Consider the following 19,514-nt stretch of genomic DNA (forward strand, 5'->3'; position numbering starts at 1 on the left):
GTGCAAGTTCTCAGGTGGGGCTGGGGGATGTACATAGAGTAAGAGATATTTGCTGAATTTTCCTCTGCTTTTCTGAGTTTTGTGCTTGTGTAAAACCTGAGTTGGCCCTATGCAACTGCTGGGGAAAGGAGTGCTGCTGCATGGCTCTTCCCTGTCCTGCTGAAAAGTCTCATTCTTGATGGTGTGATGAAGCTATATATTTATTTTAATATTCTATGCTGCCTTGGTATGTACATCCTGTGCACTACGTGTGAGCAATGATTTATGTGTTTAGTAGCAAAGCTGATCAAATAGTGGAAAGAGCTCTCAGCAAATAGTAACTGTGCTTCCACATGGAAAGTCTGCTCTCTGTACAGGGGTTGTTTGTGTCTAGGTGGGTGTGAGTGAGTACGTATGTACCTAGAAAGAATATCCTGGATTTTGCTGCCAAGGCTTGCAAAAGTTAGAAACCTAACTCATGCTTGGTCAGCAAATGGTCTGATTCCCAAGGAGAAGCACTTTAAAAGTTTGGATGTCCTGCCTCTGATCAGAAAAAGCGTTTTTTAACCTAATTCTGTAATATGCTTAGGGAAATTCACAAGCAGAGAAAAGAGCTAAATATTTTGTGCAAATTGCTTAAAACAGTTGGACTAGCCTACACCAACTGTAAGTGAAAACTCAGCCAGGTTCTGAGTTCTGCACTGCACATCATGTTTTCTCGAGGGCACCGACAGAAGTCCCATGCTGAAGTTTCATCACATTGAGCTGTGCATCAGTTCTGTATAGGTACAGGGCATCAGCTCTGAAGTCAGCAAGAGCAGCAGAAGGCTGACCAGTATGCTGTGCTGCACAGCAGTGACTGCTGGAGAGAGCATAGCAAACTTTCAGGGACGTTCTGGACTAGGGGACCAATTTTCTTGCCTGCTGTACTAACCCTGCTCCTGCAGCAGTCTCACTGGCTTCTAAGTTATCACTGTATGGATGCAGTGCAATGGAGTACAGAATCAGGACTTGGCTGACACAGACCTTGTTTTTAAAGAATTTCTCAGCATGGTTTCTAAAGTTGCAGGAGGCTTACCATGTGTCTTGAGGACTAATTCACTGAGATTTGGTCATTGGTGGTGCTACTGTTGTTTTGAGGCTGATCTTCCATTTGTCTGGCATAAGAGAGCAGTGTGAATGTAGGGTGATGATAGACTAAAAGTTCAAATCTATTTCCCCCCCAAAAAACCTCAGGAAATTACGTTTACTCTAGGGCTAAGCCATTTTAACTCGTAGTGTTAGTGATTAGGTTATTTTGTAATAAATTGATGAACAGAGTGTAGCTGTAGACAATAACAGTTATTTATCTTCAATTGTGTTACGAGCGTACCTCAGGTTTTAATGTATGGAGTGCTATGTGAACATTCATACTCATGGCATGTGTTTTTCCTTTCCAAACGCAGCAGAATAACTGATATTCCCTAGGAGAAGACTTGTCTGTTATGATTTAAATTTCTGTATTGGTGTTGGCAGTGGTGAGTAGGAAGGCACTGAGAGTCAGCCAGGTTGTGGGATTTAAGTTAGTCTGTCTCCTCCGTGTTTTGGGGTACACTGCCTGGCCTGCAGTTTTCCCATCAGTTATCCTGTGGGGATAACACAACTAAACTGCCTTGCAGGCTGTTGACAGCAGTTAAATATATATGTATCTCACTTTGGGAGAACATGATGGTCATAAATAGGGACTAAGATTGTTTAGTGTTGTTTGGAAGAAAGTTTAACTCTTGCCTCTCTCTACTTGGGTGGTCAGGGGAATCAGTGCAGTGTCTCTGCCAGCCCTTTGCCATGCTGCTCGAGTGAGGATTGTGACCCAGGACGTGTGTGATGGCCGGTGCCTCTGCTGGGACAGGTCTGCTCGCCAGCAATGGGCCGCACTTGCTGAGCGTGCGACTCGCTGGGCTCCTGCCTGGGGCTTCCCTACAGTGAAGTCTGTACCGTGCGCACCCGGGCTTACAGCTCCCCTCTTGTAACCCAGCGTGCCAGAGGCAGCCGGATCTGTGATCCGTGACGTGGCGTGGAGGAGCACAGGGAGGTTACAGCACTCGGACAGAGCCGCGGGACGTGGCACCCTGTGTTTCAAAGTGCTTTGTTTGAAGCCGTGTGTTCCCCAGATGTAGCCGAGTGCCTTGGCTCCCTCGTGCGCCATGTGACCCGGCATGCCAGATGTGGCCCCTTGCACTTGTCCCAACATAACCTCCTATCTGATGTGTAAGATACCGCTATTCATGTGAATTTTTGGAGGCAGAACCTTGAAGGTTCTTGTTCTAATCTCAGTAGTATTTTTTATGCTCATTTTGAATGGATCTGTGACACAAGATGGTGGAGAGTAAAGCCCCATATCCTTCAAGCCCTGGCTTGAAGCTCTTTGGTATTTGGGCTTAACAGCAAAATACAGCCACTTGTTTTTAACCCTGTTGCATCTTTTGTGGCAAAATAATGACAGTAAACCCATTTGAACCAATGCAATTACTTTTTGGGCATGGAACAGTGAAGTGTGCATGTGCAAGGGTGTCAGAGATGTAGTGCTGTATAGTTTTGTATATCCAGAGCAGGACGCAGCCACATCAAGGGTTTAAAAGGTGGGGAAAAAGGGTCATAGTTGTTACAGTGGCTTCTGTCTCAGCCTTATGACTGCAGCACACATCTTGCTGGCTTTGGGTGAAGAGGATGCAATGAGTTGCAGCTTTGTCTTGGTGCTGCAGTCGTATTTTCTAGCTGTAACCCTCTCAAAACCAAATACAGATGGGAAAAGGCTAATCTTATAATGAAGGCATTGGACTGCAGTTGAGGTTTGGGTGTGATTTCTGTCTGTGCAGCTGGTTTCTGTCATGGTGTCTAGACCTACTTGTTGGTGTCAAGATCAAACATGTGGTCAGAGCATGTCTTGGCTCCCACTGGTGCTGTGCACCCATGCTTTCTCTTCATGGAAGCCAGGGTGTGTTGGGCCTGGATATGGCCTTGATATGAAGTTAAAAAGCAGCCAGGAGACATACCTGGAAACTCTTTTATGTTTGCTAATCTAGACATAGCTGGGAAGAAACTGAGCTAGTAATTTTTTTCTGTCTCATCTGCAAATGAGGATAATAATTCCTTTTCCTTACCTTTTGTCTGTTTAGACTCTCTAGGGTGGGGCCTGACTTCAGAGAGTGGCACAATGGACAGTGACTCTAGCTGGGATTTCTAGGGGACTGTAAATAATGGAAACATTTATTATTTGTCAAGGAAAAAAAGCCAATTAACATTTGGGACATGCCTATACTGGTTTCAGAAAGTTCAAGAGGTCTTTTCTTTGCAAGTACTTTTATATGTCCCAGAATGAATTCGGTCTGGTATAGCTAAAACACACCTAAAAGTGTGTCACTGAGCAGCGTCCAAAACAAGCTTAGTATGTAGGCGTTCACTGTGTTTCAGGTTTTAGTCCTAATTTATGAGCAAGGAAAAGGGACCAGGGGAGAAAGAGGCAGCACCATAGCTGCATTTAGACCCGGTTCGGTGGAGGCACAACAAAAAAAATGTCAAGCAGTTGTGGTCTTTTTCTCATTTGTCAAAAATAAACCCACCAATATAACAAATATGTCTCTCCCTAAGCTTATTTTTCATGTAATATTTTCATGTACGCTCATGTATGTGCTTGGGCAGGATTTAGAGCAATCCATCAGTTTGCTCTGACACACAGTTTTGCCATTGGGAGCTGGTGGGGGACAGAAGTGGAAGGAAAGGACTTGAAATAGGGGAAACAATAACACAGCAAACAAATATCCACTCTTTATTTAGGAGGGGAAAAAAAAGTACCTAAACCAGTATTTCTAAAACTAGAAATTCAGACAAATGTGGAAGGTGTCATCGTGACAAGGCCCTGTGCTCTGAGATCCCATTTCAGATTTCTGACCGTTTTGCTTTTCTTGCCCCCTTTCACTCACCTTTTGTTGTCATTTCTTGCTGTGTGAAGTCACATTTAGGTTTGTAAGCTCCTCAGGGAAGAAACCTGTCATTTTTCTTTGTCTGCAAACAGCTATGAACGTTTATGGCTCGTTATAAATAACAATCATGTCAGAAACCTTAGGAGGGTAATCATTAGGATTTTAGAAGGTATGGAATGCAGTGAAATACCATGTGTGCATATTCACACATACATAGGCATGAACACATGCATATATGCATACAACATGCATTGAGAATGGCCTATTTAACTTGCGCTGCATTTGCAATGTATTACACGATAGTCACCTGCGTAGCAGAATATGGAAATATGTTTTCCTTTTAATTGGCGAGATCTCTGGGATCTTCTTCATTTTCCTACTCCAAGCTCAGTCTGCATATATTGTAGTTCCTCAGGTCCTGTAGGAAGAGCTCTCCTCCTCCCTTTCCCCCCTCCTCTTGTAGCTGGCCAGAGTAGTTTGGCATATCAGCTGAGGGAATACTTAGAAATCATGGGAATCGCGTTCTTCAGCCCTGGGACCAAGCATTATCTCTTGTCCGGGGCGGGAGGAATGTAGCAAGCTGCGTCCAGCTCTGTGATAGCAGTGCAATAGGCACTGATGAGTGAGTTCAGTCCCTGCAGCAAGGAGGGGGAGGGAAAGCTTATTTTTAACTGGAAACTATACAAGTGAGACTGAAGTAGCTCTCTGCTGTCTTCTCATAATCAAGTGTGTGTGTGAGCGAATGAGCGTATGAACATAGTTAAGTACAGTGTGTATATACTAACGGAGTATGTAATTGTGTGTGTGTAGGGTGGAGGCAAGTCAGATGAAATGACAGTGCATGCTAGCTGCTTTGTCTGAGTGTTTGAACTCATGTGTTGTAATGAGCAATTCCTGATAACATTTATCTACTTCTTTTTTTCAGTGGGGTTGGTGCTTTTCTGTGTCCTGCTCCTCGGGTTGCCTATCGTCCAGACATTCCTCCTTCCCTTCCTAACTCATTCCCCTTTCTCTCTTCCATCCTTAATCCTCCCACCCCTTCCTCTCATCTGAGCCTGACCCTTCTCTCTTCTTGCCCCTCCTTCCCAGCCGATCCCTCCCCCTGCTCTGGATCTGCTGGCTGTGGGATTTTTTCTCATGCTCACTGGCAGATGTGACAGCTTTTGGAACTGTATCATCTAGGAACAGCTATATCTGGAGTTGACAAATCTAACGTGGTTTCCCGGGCAGCAGGAATGGATCGCTGAGAGAATTTCAATCTCCGACTGCTTTTGTCTTGTGGTAGTGACTTTTATTATTTATGTTTGTGACATTTCTTACAGTACAGTTGTCAGCAGTGAATGAAAGACTAAAGTCTAGCAGATTATTATAAAATCAGTGTCACAGTATTTGTATTACTATATTAAAGGGATGCTGTCTATGTTTAAATACAGGTTTGGCTTGATTTACAAAATCTTAAATGCATAAACTGTTCTTATGAATTTCTTACTGAATTAGAAAAGGCCTGTTTTTATGTATTTTATTTAAACGTTCTTTAGCTGGGTATTGGAAATACAAGTAAATAGCTCGTGCATGAAAACCACAAAGTGAAAGGAGACTGGTTAAATACAGACCTCAATGAAAAGCAAAACCTACATAGATTATTAAAATCCATTGGATTTCAAATAACTATTTTTAGTGTATGAATTCCATTTGATCTTAATGAAATGTACCTTTAAACCACCTGTCTGATACGGCAATGTCTTTATAATCAAAGATTGATGCTGACCATATAAAGCAAATGTCATTGAGTACCCAGGGTATGTTGTATTTGGAGTTGATTACATTTTGTTTTTTTTAAGATGTCTATTATAAGCCAATAAGGTAGGTGCAGGCCATGTCAGCTAGTCATCCTAAAATTGAACATGAACTTAGTAGGTGCTTCTTTCTGGGTGTAGGAAGCATGCTTTGGTATGTAGGATCTAAGTGTAGGCCAGGTAGTGATTGACAGGTATAGTGATTTAATGTAAATATACAAATGTAATGTTTGTGTTTATGCAAACTGATAAGCTGGCATAGAGACAGTGTTTTTTTGGGGGGCCAAAATATCACCTAGGCTTTAAAAATTTACATTTTGAAGTAGTTTGGCTAGAATCATTCTCCTTACAGGGAAATGATTGAAATGTTCAGAAAACAATTGATACAAGTGCTAATGGTTGTGGCATTCATAACACCACATTTTACAGGACCCCTTACAGTAACTTGAAAAGATACTGTATGCTATGCCCTGAATATCTTCTCCTTATGAAGATGAGATGAGGAAGGAAGCTGTAAGAGTAGGAGCGGAAGGAGGAAGGATACTGGTTAAAATAGTAACATCCCTCTGTCTGGAAATGCCCCTGTTCTGGTCGATCAAGTAGCTGTCATGACTGACATGTAGTCAACGATTCAGAACTGAAGCATTTGATAGAATACTATAGATTTACTTCCTGCTTTCCTTGGAGGCTGTGACAGCTCCTCAGTAGCACCAGCTGTTGGTTTGAATAGTACTAACACCACAAGCTATTAGAATATCTTTCCTTTCCAGGATTGTCTGTGCTGCTTTGTTTTTCCTTAAAGAATTGCCCTATGACTTTAGTCTTGATTATTAGTTAATATGCAGCACCTAAGGGGCCTTAGAGATGAATCACTGTGTTTGACTAGTTGCTATACAGACCTGGAGCACAGATGCTCTTCCCATAAGCTCTCCATAGAGATGTATTTGGGTTTTCATTGGAACATATTCTAAGCAAAGATTATTCTGGCTGCGAAACATCTTCAAGACAGAGCAGTTGCTTCCAGCCTCTTTTGTGTTTCTTCAGATGCCTAACCTTTAGCTTTCTTTTTCAACTGCAAGGTATCTTTAGTAGGCTTCTGGACACAGTAATGCAATGGACATTATGAGTGTGTGAAGTCTGTATTTCACCAACGATGGATTGCATGATTGGGGGTTTAGATGGTGTAAGGGTCATTCTGCGACATACAAACACTTCCCGTCCCAGTGACTACAGGATCATGGTAACCAAATTTTAAGCCAGTGTGCATGCATTTTCAGGATCTCAGTCTAGCACTGGGAAGCAAAGTCGTCCTTCACCTGGTGGCTGCACTTTGCTCCCTAAGCAAGTTTTAAGTGGAAAACCTGGAAAATGTTTGACATGTATTTCACTGTGGGGAAAAAAGCATGAGGTGTGCTGATTTTTCAAGACCGGTGTCCTCTAGAAGTGTGTTCATGTCTGCACCACAGCATGTTATCTCTGTATGGGTTCTGTGTTTTTGACCCTTGTAAATATTTATTCAGCACAAATAGTTGCAAGCTGAGCTCCTGTACAGGGGAAGAGTCATCACTACAAAGTTGAAGATTGTGGCAAAAATTCTCTACCTGATGTCCAGGAAGGGGTAGCATTCATCACTTTAAGCAGTACTAACGAGAGGCAAATGTTAATATTAAAGCTGTCAGTGGAAAGAGAGGAGAGTATAAACTTTATTTTTTTTTTTTCCCCCCCCACTGGTGGATATTAATTGCTTTAAAGAAACCTGTACAGCTTTTTCCCAAGCTAGAGAGCTTTAGCACTGAACTACTTGAAATGTTTTGGCACTGGGTCTCTGTTTTGTCTCATGGCTCTCATTGAGCAGTTCATCCTGTGCATTGACAGAAAGCACCCTGGAAAGGAGATGATGAGCTCTGGGGCATGCCAATTCCATTGCACCCACAGAATAGTAACATGCCCATTAAACATGTTTCTCCAACAGCAAATAGGAAAATGTAACTTGGTGTACTTTAACTTTAAAGCCATCAATAGAATCATAGAACAATTCAGGGGAGAAGGGAGCCTCAGAGATCTGTAGTCCAATGCCCTGCTCAAAGCAGGAGCTGCTCTGAGGGTCAGACCAGGTTGCTCAGGGATTTGCCTTTAAGAGCAAACTTGCTCCTGAAGACCTGTGTGGATGGAGACTGCACAGCCTGTCTGGGCAACCTGCTCCAGTGCTGGACTCTCCTCATCACAAAAAAGTTTTTTCCTTCTATCCAGTCAGGACATCTCTTGTTTTGATTTATGCCCATTGTCTCTGATGCCCACCACTCTCCATTGTGGGAAACCTGGCTCTCCACAGAAAACCTCCCTACCTCTGAGCTGTTTCTTCATGGAAATAGTAACTTGCCCACACCCCATCTTCCCTGTCTACCTTTTGTGAAGAGGCTGTGTCCATCTATCACGGTTCTCCAGTTATTCAAGCTTTCCCACCTCTATGACTGTGTGCAGAGCTCTGGTTCTTTTTTTCCTTCATATCTTCCCAGCTTCAAAAAGGTCTAAAACTTTTGGCTTTCTATCTATCTACAACTCTCTTTTTCCTTTTTTTTTTTTTTTTTTTTTGTGCATGGCTATAAAGTCTAAATTTAGATTCATGTCTCTCGTGTTTGGGTATATTGAACTGTTAGCTGGTTTTAGCTTTTTAGAATTGTAATGGCTGTTCACACAAACTATCTCAGCCCCCAAGGGAAAGGAATTTTAGTTTTTAATTTTAGCTTCTTCAGCTACCTGCTGACAGAGTTTTTTTCCTACCACCTTCTCTCTTTCCCAAGCCCTCTAAGCTAGAAAAACTGAGATCCAAAATCAGTCCTTTGGCAACAACTCTGTTGTCTTTAAATGGGAATCAAATGTATATTATTTACTTGGAGTGGCCAGTGAGAAGACAACCTAAGCCCTGTTCATAACCACCCTCCATTCCAAACTTGTAGTGGAATCAACGCGGTCTAATTGGCTGGACTCCAAAGCCATTTAACCTAGGTACAAGCCTGTAAAATATAAATATGCATCTCTTCCATATTTATAAACTGTTTATATTGGGCAATATGAATTTGTAGAAAGAAAGGAAGCCCAAGTGGTAGGAGTTCAGCTGTAGATGTAACAGCTCTGAAATAGGAGCACTGTTTCACAGTGGGCAGAACATTTAAAAGGTCACTAGAAATCCTAGCTCAGCCACTGACCTGCAAGGTGGTCTTGAGCAAGTCATTGCTCTCCTGTTGCTTCTATTTCCTCACCTGCAAAAGCAGATGATCAACTCTGTTGTTAAAGTGCTTGTCACTGGAGAATGTTCTTAAGACAACGTAGTTAACTTAGGTAATTGATATGTGATATTACTGATGGGCCATATTGAACCTAGACATGCAAGAGTACTGATGGCATTGCCTTCTCTGATTCAGGCATCATGTTCCGCAAGAAGAAGAAGAAACGCCCAGAGATCTCGTCTCCACAGAACTTTGAGCACCGTGTCCACACTTCCTTTGATCCAAAGGAGGGCAAATTTGTGGGCCTGCCACCTCAATGGCAGAATATTCTAGACACACTGAGGCGCCCCAAGCCAGTGGTAGACCCTTCAAGGATCACAAGGATGCAACTCCAGCCTATGAAGGTAAGAGAGGAAGACTACTCCTTCGTGTCCCCTGGGCTTTCCTGTTCCTTGGGGAGGCCCAAGTTGAGGCAATGTTTCCATTGCCCCATATATATTGAAATGAGGCTAAGGGTGGGATCTAGAAGGAATTCTGTGGATAGCAGGGTCTCAGCTTTGATAACACTGTCTTTTTTTTGAGGCGATAGTAACTTCATCAGAAATAAGGACAGTAGTGTCCTTAACTGCAGTAGTGTCACTGTTCAAATAACCAGCTGGCTGCCTGTCACTATAACAAGGATCTGAGAAAGCTCCTGGGGTAGCTGACAGGGCCTGGGATGTGTTCAGCTGCTGTACAGGGAAGCGAAGAGGAGAATTCATGGAGACCTGTTTTAGCATGCTTGTCATTCTCGTGGGTGAGCAAATTTGGCTGGTAATTAAGTTGACAGGGAAACCTGAGTGGGAGAGTGCAGGGTAGCACTAGCTTGCTGTTTGGGGATGGCTAAGTGAATGAGGCAACAGGGAGCAAGACTAAACTAGGGTTTAGGCTAAAAGAGTTCATAAAATGGCATTTTAATATAGGAAGTGGGACAGAGTAAACAGGAGAATGTCCTTAAAGCAAGTCCTTCAGTAGGAAGAAACAAGTTACTGATCCTTGTAGATGGGTAAATTTAGATGTCTGTCTTGCTTGGGTGGCTGTTGGTAATGGCATCTGGAGACTGTGTGCTCATAAGTGACTGCAGGGACCTGCTGTGTGAAGAGAGGCAGAGCCATGGTGACCTCTTGGAAAAGGAAATGAAAGATGGTGACAGAATTACTGTGTCTGAAGTCTTGCTAGCTTGTGGGAAGTTTTTTTTCCCAGGTAAAAAAAAACCGTACAGGGGCCTAAAAACTGAAAGGTACATTGTAAATTAAAGGTGTTATTACCTGGATTGTAGGAGGGACATAAAAGAAAATAGTTATCTCTCTGATTAATATATTTAGCTTTTTGTGTACAGATGCTTAAAACATGGGGTCAAAATGGGACTACATTTTAATATAATGCAAAATCAAACATGCAATTTAAATGGTACATCAGGATCTTTGAGCAGAATGCTGATTTAGAAAGGAAAAACTTGCTCAGGAAGAACAGGTAAAAGAAAAAGGGAGGAGGTATTGCTTTCTGCTTTATGGTGTCCTGAATCTGCTTTGAGGTTCAAAATGTAGTAGCAGATAGGACCACAATCCAGAGAATAGATAAAATGTGTAATAAGAGACCAACTTGGTTAGATCAGGAGCTCTCTAATGAGCTTAAACTGCAGGAGGATTGCTCAGAAGGGTGGAAACTAGGTCAAGTTCTAAAGGGCAAATAGAAAAGAAATTTATGTAGGAACAAAACTGGAAGGCCAAGGCACAAAAAGAGATGTTATTCTCAAAGAACGTAAAGGGCACTAAGGAGACCTCATAAGTACACTGAGGAGGAGAAGGAGGATGAAGGAAAGAATTTGTTCACTGCTCATTTTGGAAGAAAATTAATAACAGATGACACTGAGAATTCTTAAATGTTTAATGATTTTTCCTCAGTCTTTATTGAGAAGGTTAACTGTGATCAGCAGGCTAACACAATTAGCATGAGCAGGAAGGGATAAGAACGCAGGCTAGAATAAGAAAAGAACATGAACAAGAATGAGACTTCTTATCTAAGTTACATATTTTCGAGTTAGCTGGGCTTAATGAAATTCAAGGAATTGCAGATCAGTCAGAATAATTTCAATTCCCAGAAAGAGACTGGAACAAATAAGTAAGTAATCCATTTGCAACCACTTCCTAGGAGATAGCAGGGTAATTGCTAGCAGCCAGCATGGATTTATCAAGAACAAATCATGTCAAGAAACCCAATTTCCATCAATCACAGGGTATCAGGCTTTGGGTCAGGGAGAAATGATAGTGCTCTCCTATATCTTGACTTCAGTTATATTCTTTACACTCTGCCTATGGCATTCTCAGAGCAAACTGAGCAAGTTTTTTCAAGTATTGGGAAAAGTATACTCAAAAGAAAAGTTGGAGGCATCACTGTCAAGACAAGTGCGTGAAGAGATTTACTGGAGTTTGTCTCGAGTCTTAATACTGGTCGGTACTTTCATATATGATTTATTAAACCTGTAGATGGTAAAAACTGAAAGGAGGTAGAAATCTTTGAGAACAAGGTCAGAATAGCCAACAGTCTTTAAAAACTAGAGAAGAATTTTAAACTAATGCTGAGGTTTTTTCAAGTGCAAATACTCTCCTAGACTGCATTGAATAGTTGATTATTTCTGGTAAGCTTCATTTCAATAAATTCCTGTTCAATGATTTCAATGTTACCAATATATAGTAAGTTGTTAGTTGTTTGGTTTGGTGTTGTGTTTTTTTTTGTTTGTTTGTTTTGTTTTGTTGTTGTTGTTGTTTTTTTAAGTGCTAATTTGCACTATTAGGCCAAGCCCTTATACATAGAGTCCTGGATTCAACTATCATAGTTTTTCCCTTATTTTTTGACAGATACTGTCTGTAGCTTGTAAAGGGTTACTTTTCTTTTTAAAATTATAATTTCTGAATTTTGGTCAATAAGACATGCTCTTTGTAAGAGCACTCTGTATAGATTTGGCTCAAATTTGGGTATTTCTTCATTAATCTGATGCAGTCTTTAAACACAGCTGCAAAATACAGCTAACCCCCATTTTGTCTGTCCACTGGGGGATAGGGCTGACTTAATGGACTTAGAAGTGCAACAGGAGTGACTTGAGTCTAATTTTGGGAAGTTTTTAACTAGGGGGTGACACTGGAATGGATTTTCTAGCGAGGCCATAGCATCTGTTCTTGGAGACTTCTTACTTTGAGAATATGCTAGATATAATTCTTTCTGGGATGACTTTTGTCCCTCTACTTTGGACTAGCTGAACTCTTGAGATTTACTCCAACTCTATTTTGAGTTATTCTTTTTCCCAGTGTGTAGAAATATTGAACCATCAGTGAGCACTGGAAGAGGGACTCTTTCTTTTCCATCTGCCTCTGCAAGCATGAGCAAGGGTGTGGAGGCATCCTGCTGAGTGCTCTGGGGCTTGGGGGTGCACATATCACATCCGTCCCTGCTCAGCCTTGTTTATGAACTAGTGCTCATAATTGAGTGCATAACTGAGGGAAACTGATACGTCTGGCATATCTAATGGACAAATTAGAATGGACAGCAGACTCTGCCCACCCCACTGACAACTTTCAGACACTGGGTTTTTAACCATTTACTTTTGGTATTTTTGCCCTATTGAATTTGATCCAAAAGTGATGGAAACCGCTTGAGGAGTGAGTGTCCTCAGCATGTTGCTTACTTGACAGCAGCTGGGGCCATGGAGGAAGGTGCAGTATGTGGTGAGGGAGGTATATTGCTGCAGTAGGACTGAAAAGCAGAATTTCCTGCAGCATGTGATGTTGTGTATGCAATGGTATAAGTCGGATTGTCCTTTCTTCACCATGCTTGACAATATCTTCTATTCTGCCTTTCATTCTCAGACCCTGAGCAAACCAGGTGCTCATTTTGTGCACTGTGATGGCATTCTGTTGAAATTACTGGAGCTGCTGTTTTGCACAAGCTAGTTATTAGTCTTGGTGTAATTAATTCAGCATATTTGGAAGATCCCTGGAGTTCAGTTAGCAAACAGGAGATTGCCATCACTTCAGGGAAGGACTTTCCTCAGGCAGAGATTCATGAAAGTGTAGGAGTAATCCTATGCTGTGAATTTCTGTGAAGAAATGAAACGTTTTGATTCCCAGAACTAAAAAAGCTTCTGTAAGCTTTTCAGTTCCAGAATAAACAAGGTAGAGCACTACGTGATATACCGACAGCTTCAAGTGTCCTACTTGTATAATGCTGTTGCTTGTTTGGATGGAAGCCTTGTTCTTCATCGTTTGCTTACAAGGCAGTTGTGAGCTGTTGTGACCCTTTGTTCATCATTTTTAATTATAATAGCTTGGCAGAACAGAGGAAGGATGCAGTGTTGGAACAGTGTGGTCTTCACTGGTCAGGATTAAGATGCATTAGCAAAAAGCAGACTAAAGCTGATTACAACACTCTTGAGAGTGCTACAGGGGAGAGATGAACCTTGTATTGGAAAGGCAAGGTGATTTTTGCAGATAGAGCTCATGGCATGCTGTAACTTCTCCTGAGAACTAATATTCTCTGGAGCTTGTTGAGCCAAAGTTAGTGATGTAGTGTAGTACGATTTCAGCACAAGAGAGTCATGAGTGCTGAAAACATCCCAGTTTTGCTCTAATGCTGTCTTGTAGAATGTGAGCACAGCAGCAGAATTCCCTGTTCTGACTGAGAGCACTGCTGCCTCTGACAGAAGGATGTAGCCTAATGATTCCCTTTGTCCTTTACTGAGGGGATAAAACAACAATGGGAAAAGACAGAAAAAAAAGATCTTCTTTCCCTAAATTCCTTGAGTCTTCTTTGGCTAGACAAACAGTATCCGATGTCTGCCAAGATAAACTGAACTTCCATTTTCACAAGTCTAAGTGTTTTCCCCCCCCCTCCCTATGTTTCACAGACGGTGGTGAGGGGCAGCACTGTGGAAGTGGAAGGCTATATCTCCGGGATACTCAACGACATCCAGAAGCTTTCTGCCATCAGTTCGAACACTCTGAGGGGAAGGAGCCCCACCAGCCGGAGGAGAGCGCAGTCCCTTGGGCTCCTGGGGAGGACAGACCCCCAGACATGTATCTGCAGAGCCCTGAAGCAGACTGGGCAGACAAATACGGAAACTACCTCAATTGCAATGGTGGGAGCAAGGTGACCCGGAGGCAGACTATGTGGCCAGATTACAAACCCCGATTGGAAGGCCAGGCTCATCCCAATGGTATGGTAATGAAAGCACAGTCCCTCGGGCCTTCAGAGTTCCAGGGCGCTGACGGCAGCTGCCTCCAGCGTGCCTCTGCTTTGCAGCACATGCCAACTCTACCGGGTGAGAGCGAGAAGACTGGAAAAAAGAGCTTGGAAGAGTGCTGGCCTCAGCCTTGTCTCGTACGCCAAGCAAACTCCAGGCCCTCTGGGGAGGGCAGCCCTAGCTCCAAGTCAAGGGAGAACAGCTTGAAGAGGAGGCTGTTACGCAGTGTGTTCCCCTCATCCGGCGGCTCAAACAAGTCAGGCCCTTCCCTGCAGATAAAGGTATAAGTTATTCCGTATTTTTGAGCGCAATGTTGACTTTACCGTTCCAGAGGTTACTTACACAGCTGAACAAATTTAATTTGTTCAAACATCATGCAGCCATCTGTTATTGTTATGATTAATGCTGGAATCAAAATAGTCCTGGCCAAGGGAAACATGCAGTCCACCTAAGCTTCACAAAATATACTGCTAGGCATAGCTCAAAATGGCAGCCCAGATCCACATGAGAAAGTCTTGTTAGCGGAGCTGTGCTTGCAGGAGTGTAGGCTGGGAAGGAGGTAGGGAACTTACTCATTTTTGCCCTTCTGTAGTAGTAAAGGCATAACTTAAGTGCCGTTATACTAGCATAAATGTGCTTTTGCCATTTGGGAAATTGCCATAATTTACATTAGTAATGTATTCTTTTGCCTGTGCGAAGTAGAACTACCTCAGGAGAGCTTGTTGGTTATAGCTGTATCTGCCAACCTGCCTACAACAGGAACATTTCCATCAGCACCCACAGTACTGTCAAACAGGAAATCTCACTGTTGGTTTTTGGTAAGGATGGGACAGCTCATAGCTACATCTCCCCCAGGAAAGCTATCCTGAATGAATGACTCACTTCTTATTAAACCTGGAGGAAAAACTCTGGTCCCTGTTACTGGATAGGAAACGCAGCCCTTCAGGCCACCGCTTCTAGCTCATCCCAGGCTAAGGCGGCACTCGCAGCCCTTGCGCAGCTGCCGGGTGGTTTTGGAGGCTGTGGTGGGCTGGTGCGAGGCCAGGATGATTTCTAGCAGGCGTGGAGTCGCTGAGCTGGGAGGGAGACGACAGGAACCACCAGCCCGACAACATGGGCTGTGCTGGACTGTCGCAGGGTGGGGCTCTCTCCAACCCGTCTCCTAGGAATTTGCGGAAGGACCAGGCTCAAGACTTTGACACAGCCTCCTCCCTGCGGGTTCCCTTTCCCCGGGAGTGGGATTTGAACGGAATGCAGTTCTTGCATAGCACAAACTACACTTACTGGGCTGATCAATACTGGCCGGAGGCCTGTCCCTGGGCTCTCAGGAGGACTGACGGCTTCTTTCTTCTCTAGCAAGGGTGGCCTTGCCGTGCCTCAGCACTTTCACAAGTAGGAGCAGAGGTTACCAATCAAATTGTGTGTGCACATAGATGTGCCTGGGTGTGATTGAACTTGAGCTGCTTGGGAGAGGAGAGGAGTAGGAAAGACCTTGAGGTTATCTGCTCCATTTCCCTGCTCTGGTGAGGGATCTGTGCCTTCGCGGGCAATTGTTTCTCTAAGCTGTTCTTAACAGGCTCCAATGATTAAAACCGTAGGCTCCCTCGCAGATGGAGATGATGATGGGTAATTGTGATGTGCAAGAAATGCATAATTGCAGATGAAATGGAAAGGGGATAGAATTGGCTGAAAATGGGGAGGTGGGTGCCTTGACAGGCTGCCTGTAGTCACCACAGGAAGGTCGAGTGCTCTCTTCTTTTGACCTAATATGGGGGAAGGAGTGGGAGAACCAGTGACATCTCAAAATGTCCAGGGACTGAAAATGTGTATGTAGGGGCTGTCAAATTACAGGAGCAGGAAATAATCCTTATGTGTGGTTAGGTGACATGTGTGAGCTTGCATGCATGTTGTGTGCCCTTTTGCGTGCTCTAGGTTATATAAACCTTTTTTTTTTTTTTTTTTTTTCTTCCCCCCCTACATCCTGAGACAAAACAAGAGTTGGGAAATAAATACTTCGTTGCCATGAGCATGTCTCTACAGGACTGCAGGGGTGGAGCTGGTAAATGAGGAGGAAGTAGCTTCTGACAGGCAGTTTGTGTTTGCGCTCTCCTGCACCCCGATGCCAGGAGCTCCTAAATCATACTTTCAGGGCTTGTGTGTGTGTGAAAATGAGCTGTATGTGTGTTAGGTTTATGCAGATTTTACTGTTGACAGAAATCCTTGATTAAAAACCAAAGTGCATAGAATTACATTCTATACAATTATTTTCTGTCTGAGACAGAAAATGAGTGCTCTTTTAAAAATTTTTCTATTGGCAGTTTTCTGTTCCCATAGTCATATTACTAATTTACTAATCTGTCTGAACTGTGAGAGAGAAAAAGCTTGTTGCTTTGAAGTTTTTATTTTGCCCTATAATATAAATGATTGGCTTGCTCTTTCTGAAGTTACTACTTTGTCAGATCCACTACCACTTTGCATATAACTAAGTATATAATGTATTTTATACCTAACCTGCTAGATGATGTTGAATTTTAATTAGTCAGCATTTCCAGGGTGAGTATTAGCACTTCAGGATTTTTATCCTTCTTGGGAGTAGTAGTGCTAGCATGGGAATGTGTATCCTGAAGCCACATTACCGCAGGCTGTGATCTTACTAGATCTCATAAACTAAACACAGGGTTGGGCCGGCTCGGTACATGAGTGGGAGGTCTCCGAAAGCCTCGAGTGCTTTGGGAAAGAGCACTGCTAATCCAAATTCATTGTAGGTGGGGTTTGAGGTGGCAGGTGGCTCTGTGAGGCTGAAGTCTCACGCTGGCCACCCACAGCTGTCCCAGTTCACGGTGCTTTTCCCAAAACAGAGCTAATTCTGTGTCTGATCGACAGGAGTGCTCTGCAGGTACCAGTGGAAAGTGCAGAGAAAGTTTTCAGTAGGCAGAGTGTAACTACCCAAAGGGAATTAGGCCAAGACATCAAAGTGATTTACAGCTTTGGCATGAATCCTCTTTCCTTTTATATATAGGAAGATCAGAGGCACAGAGGGATAAAGGATTTTCAAATTCTCTGCAACACAGGTTGCCCCTGAGTTTTGGTGGCAAGGTTGGAATGCGTTTTAGCAGCTTCCTGCTTTTTTTTTTTTTCCTGTGGGTTTTGGTGGTTTTTTTTATTGTTGTTGTTTTTGTTTTTTATTTGGTGGGGTGGGTTTTTTGTGCTTTTTTTTTTTTTTTTTTTTTTTTTTTAAAAAGCATGTGTTTTAAAAGATCTCTTCTAAACTGTCTCAGTTTGAAGGTCCTTAAAGTGTAGCACCCATCCTGTAACTGATTCTTGAAAATCTGCATCCATGTGGCTTCCCTTAGTTACACAGCACATGTTGGGCAGACCTGGAGAGAAGAACTTAGAGCTCTTGACTCCAGTCTGCTACAACATGTACTAGGCCAGAGTGGCATGACACGCAGCTGGTTCCCATCATCTCTTCTTGTTAATCTAACCATCAGTTTTTCTTTCTTCCACTTTCATACTTGTTCTTCTCAAAGCCCAGTGCTTTCTTCAGGCCCCAGCAATGGGGTTCACCACGCAGCCCTGCAGCCAAAGCCCAGTCTCTTCCACCAGATCAGCCTGCATCCGATTTCCCCAGGATGATCTCAGAAGCTGGGACACCCCAGAAATCACCAACAGTGGAGAAGGCAATTGCAGTGCCTCAAGGCAGGCCGTCACCAGCAGGGTCTCCCAGGAACCGGCAAACTCAGACCAGTTCTAGCAACCTTCACCTTCCCCAGGACTCTTCTGTGAAAGGGCAGCTGGCCAGCGAGGACCCGGTGGTTGTGACTCATGAGCAGTTCAAAGCTGCCCTTAGGATGGTTGTGGACCAGGGGGATCCGCGGACATTGCTGGAGAATTATGTAAAGATTGGTGAAGGATCCACAGGTATTGTCTGTATTGCTCGAGAGAAGCACTCGGGGCGGCAAGTGGCAGTGAAAATGATGGATCTGAGAAAGCAGCAGCGCCGGGAGCTCCTTTTCAATGAGGTGAGAATAGTGATGAGAGGTGCGGCTCTGCTGTCCACTGTAAAGCCATGGTAACACTCAGTGTGGTAAAAAGAAGGGAAGAGCAGGAGATCTCTTCCTTTTTTAATAGAATTATGCCAATACCAAAAAATAGTGACCCAGGGGATGGAGGCTACTGCATTGTATTCAGAGGGTTGTGCATGCTTGCTTTGTTGGATAAGATTAAGTGTTGTTAGTGCTTTTGTGGTGGTCGTCAGTTGTCCACTGTGTTTTTACAGGTGGTGATAATGAGGGACTATCAACATGTCAACGTAGTGGAGATGTACAAGAGCTATCTAGTGGGAGAGGAGCTCTGGGTGCTGATGGAGTTCCTGCAGGGCGGAGCCCTCACAGACATTGTCTCTCAGATCAGGTACGAAGCAAAATCCGAAACACCAACACTTGTGTTCCCACCTGACAGTCAAGAGCAGTAGAACAGAGATTCCCTCTGAGGTCTTGTGTTTGCAGTGCCTGAAATTACTACATTTTATAACTGTCATCCGCTTGAAATATGCGATAATACTTCTGATGTAGAAGGGACCTCATTTACGGTACTGATCTGTTTAGATACCCACCATTCATCTCCTTGATGACCTTCTGTGTAAAACATAGTACTTGTAAAAAGTATTGTTTACTATATCCATTGAATTCTGGCCAGGAAGTTCATTGAATAAGTATTAAAGAGCATGCAGAAGTAACTTTTGGTGTTGCAGCCTTAGTGAGGTTGAATCTGTGGCTACCTTCTCTGGAGAAGTGCAGCAGGGCCTTGAGATCTGGATTCCTTCCCAAATTTCATTGCCTAAGGATAGCAACTACTGGACACTCTGCTAAATTTGTTTTCTTATCCACACTGCTTCATTAATGCCCAAAGCATCCCTGTATGGCAAAGACATTGTTCTCAAATGGGCTCTAGAATCCCACTCACAGGTGTTCTGATGGTGCAGTTATGATGATCGTGTCTTACCCTTGACCCTGGGGGATCCTTCTGCCTCCGAGCAGTCCTGCGAGGCTGTAAACTGGTGCAGGGAACGCCAATGAAAAGACTGACCAAGAAAGTCTGTAGGATGGGCTTTCCTTTTCTGAATATTCAGAATCTTAATTGGTTCATAACTAGGTAGTATGGCTAACACTAATTGTATTTACTTTTTTTTAATCATAGTATGCCTTTAATTCACTTACATGCTTTGACAAGCCTTTACTGATCCTGTGGTGGATTTGGGGCATATATCTTCTCTGTT

At 43.2% G+C, this 19,514-nt stretch overlaps 1 protein-coding gene across 1 annotated transcript in view; it reads left to right on the forward strand.

Moving 5' to 3' along the window:
* Positions 1-19,514, forward strand: part of PAK6 (p21 (RAC1) activated kinase 6) — a 41,392-nt gene that overhangs the window by 13,798 nt on the left and 8,080 nt on the right. Inside the window, 5 exon segments of the mRNA XM_032996482.2 lie at positions 9,157-9,365; positions 13,901-14,059; positions 14,062-14,517; positions 17,767-18,258; positions 18,516-18,649. Coding sequence (XP_032852373.2) covers positions 9,162-9,365; positions 13,901-14,059; positions 14,062-14,517; positions 17,767-18,258; positions 18,516-18,649 — 1,445 coding nt within the window. The 5' untranslated portion in view covers positions 9,157-9,161.

This window comes from Tyto alba, unplaced genomic scaffold (assembly GCF_018691265.1).
Source record: "Tyto alba isolate M040663 unplaced genomic scaffold, T.alba_DEE_v4.0 Super-Scaffold_8, whole genome shotgun sequence".
NCBI classification, from domain to species: Eukaryota; Metazoa; Chordata; class Aves; order Strigiformes; family Tytonidae; genus Tyto; species Tyto alba.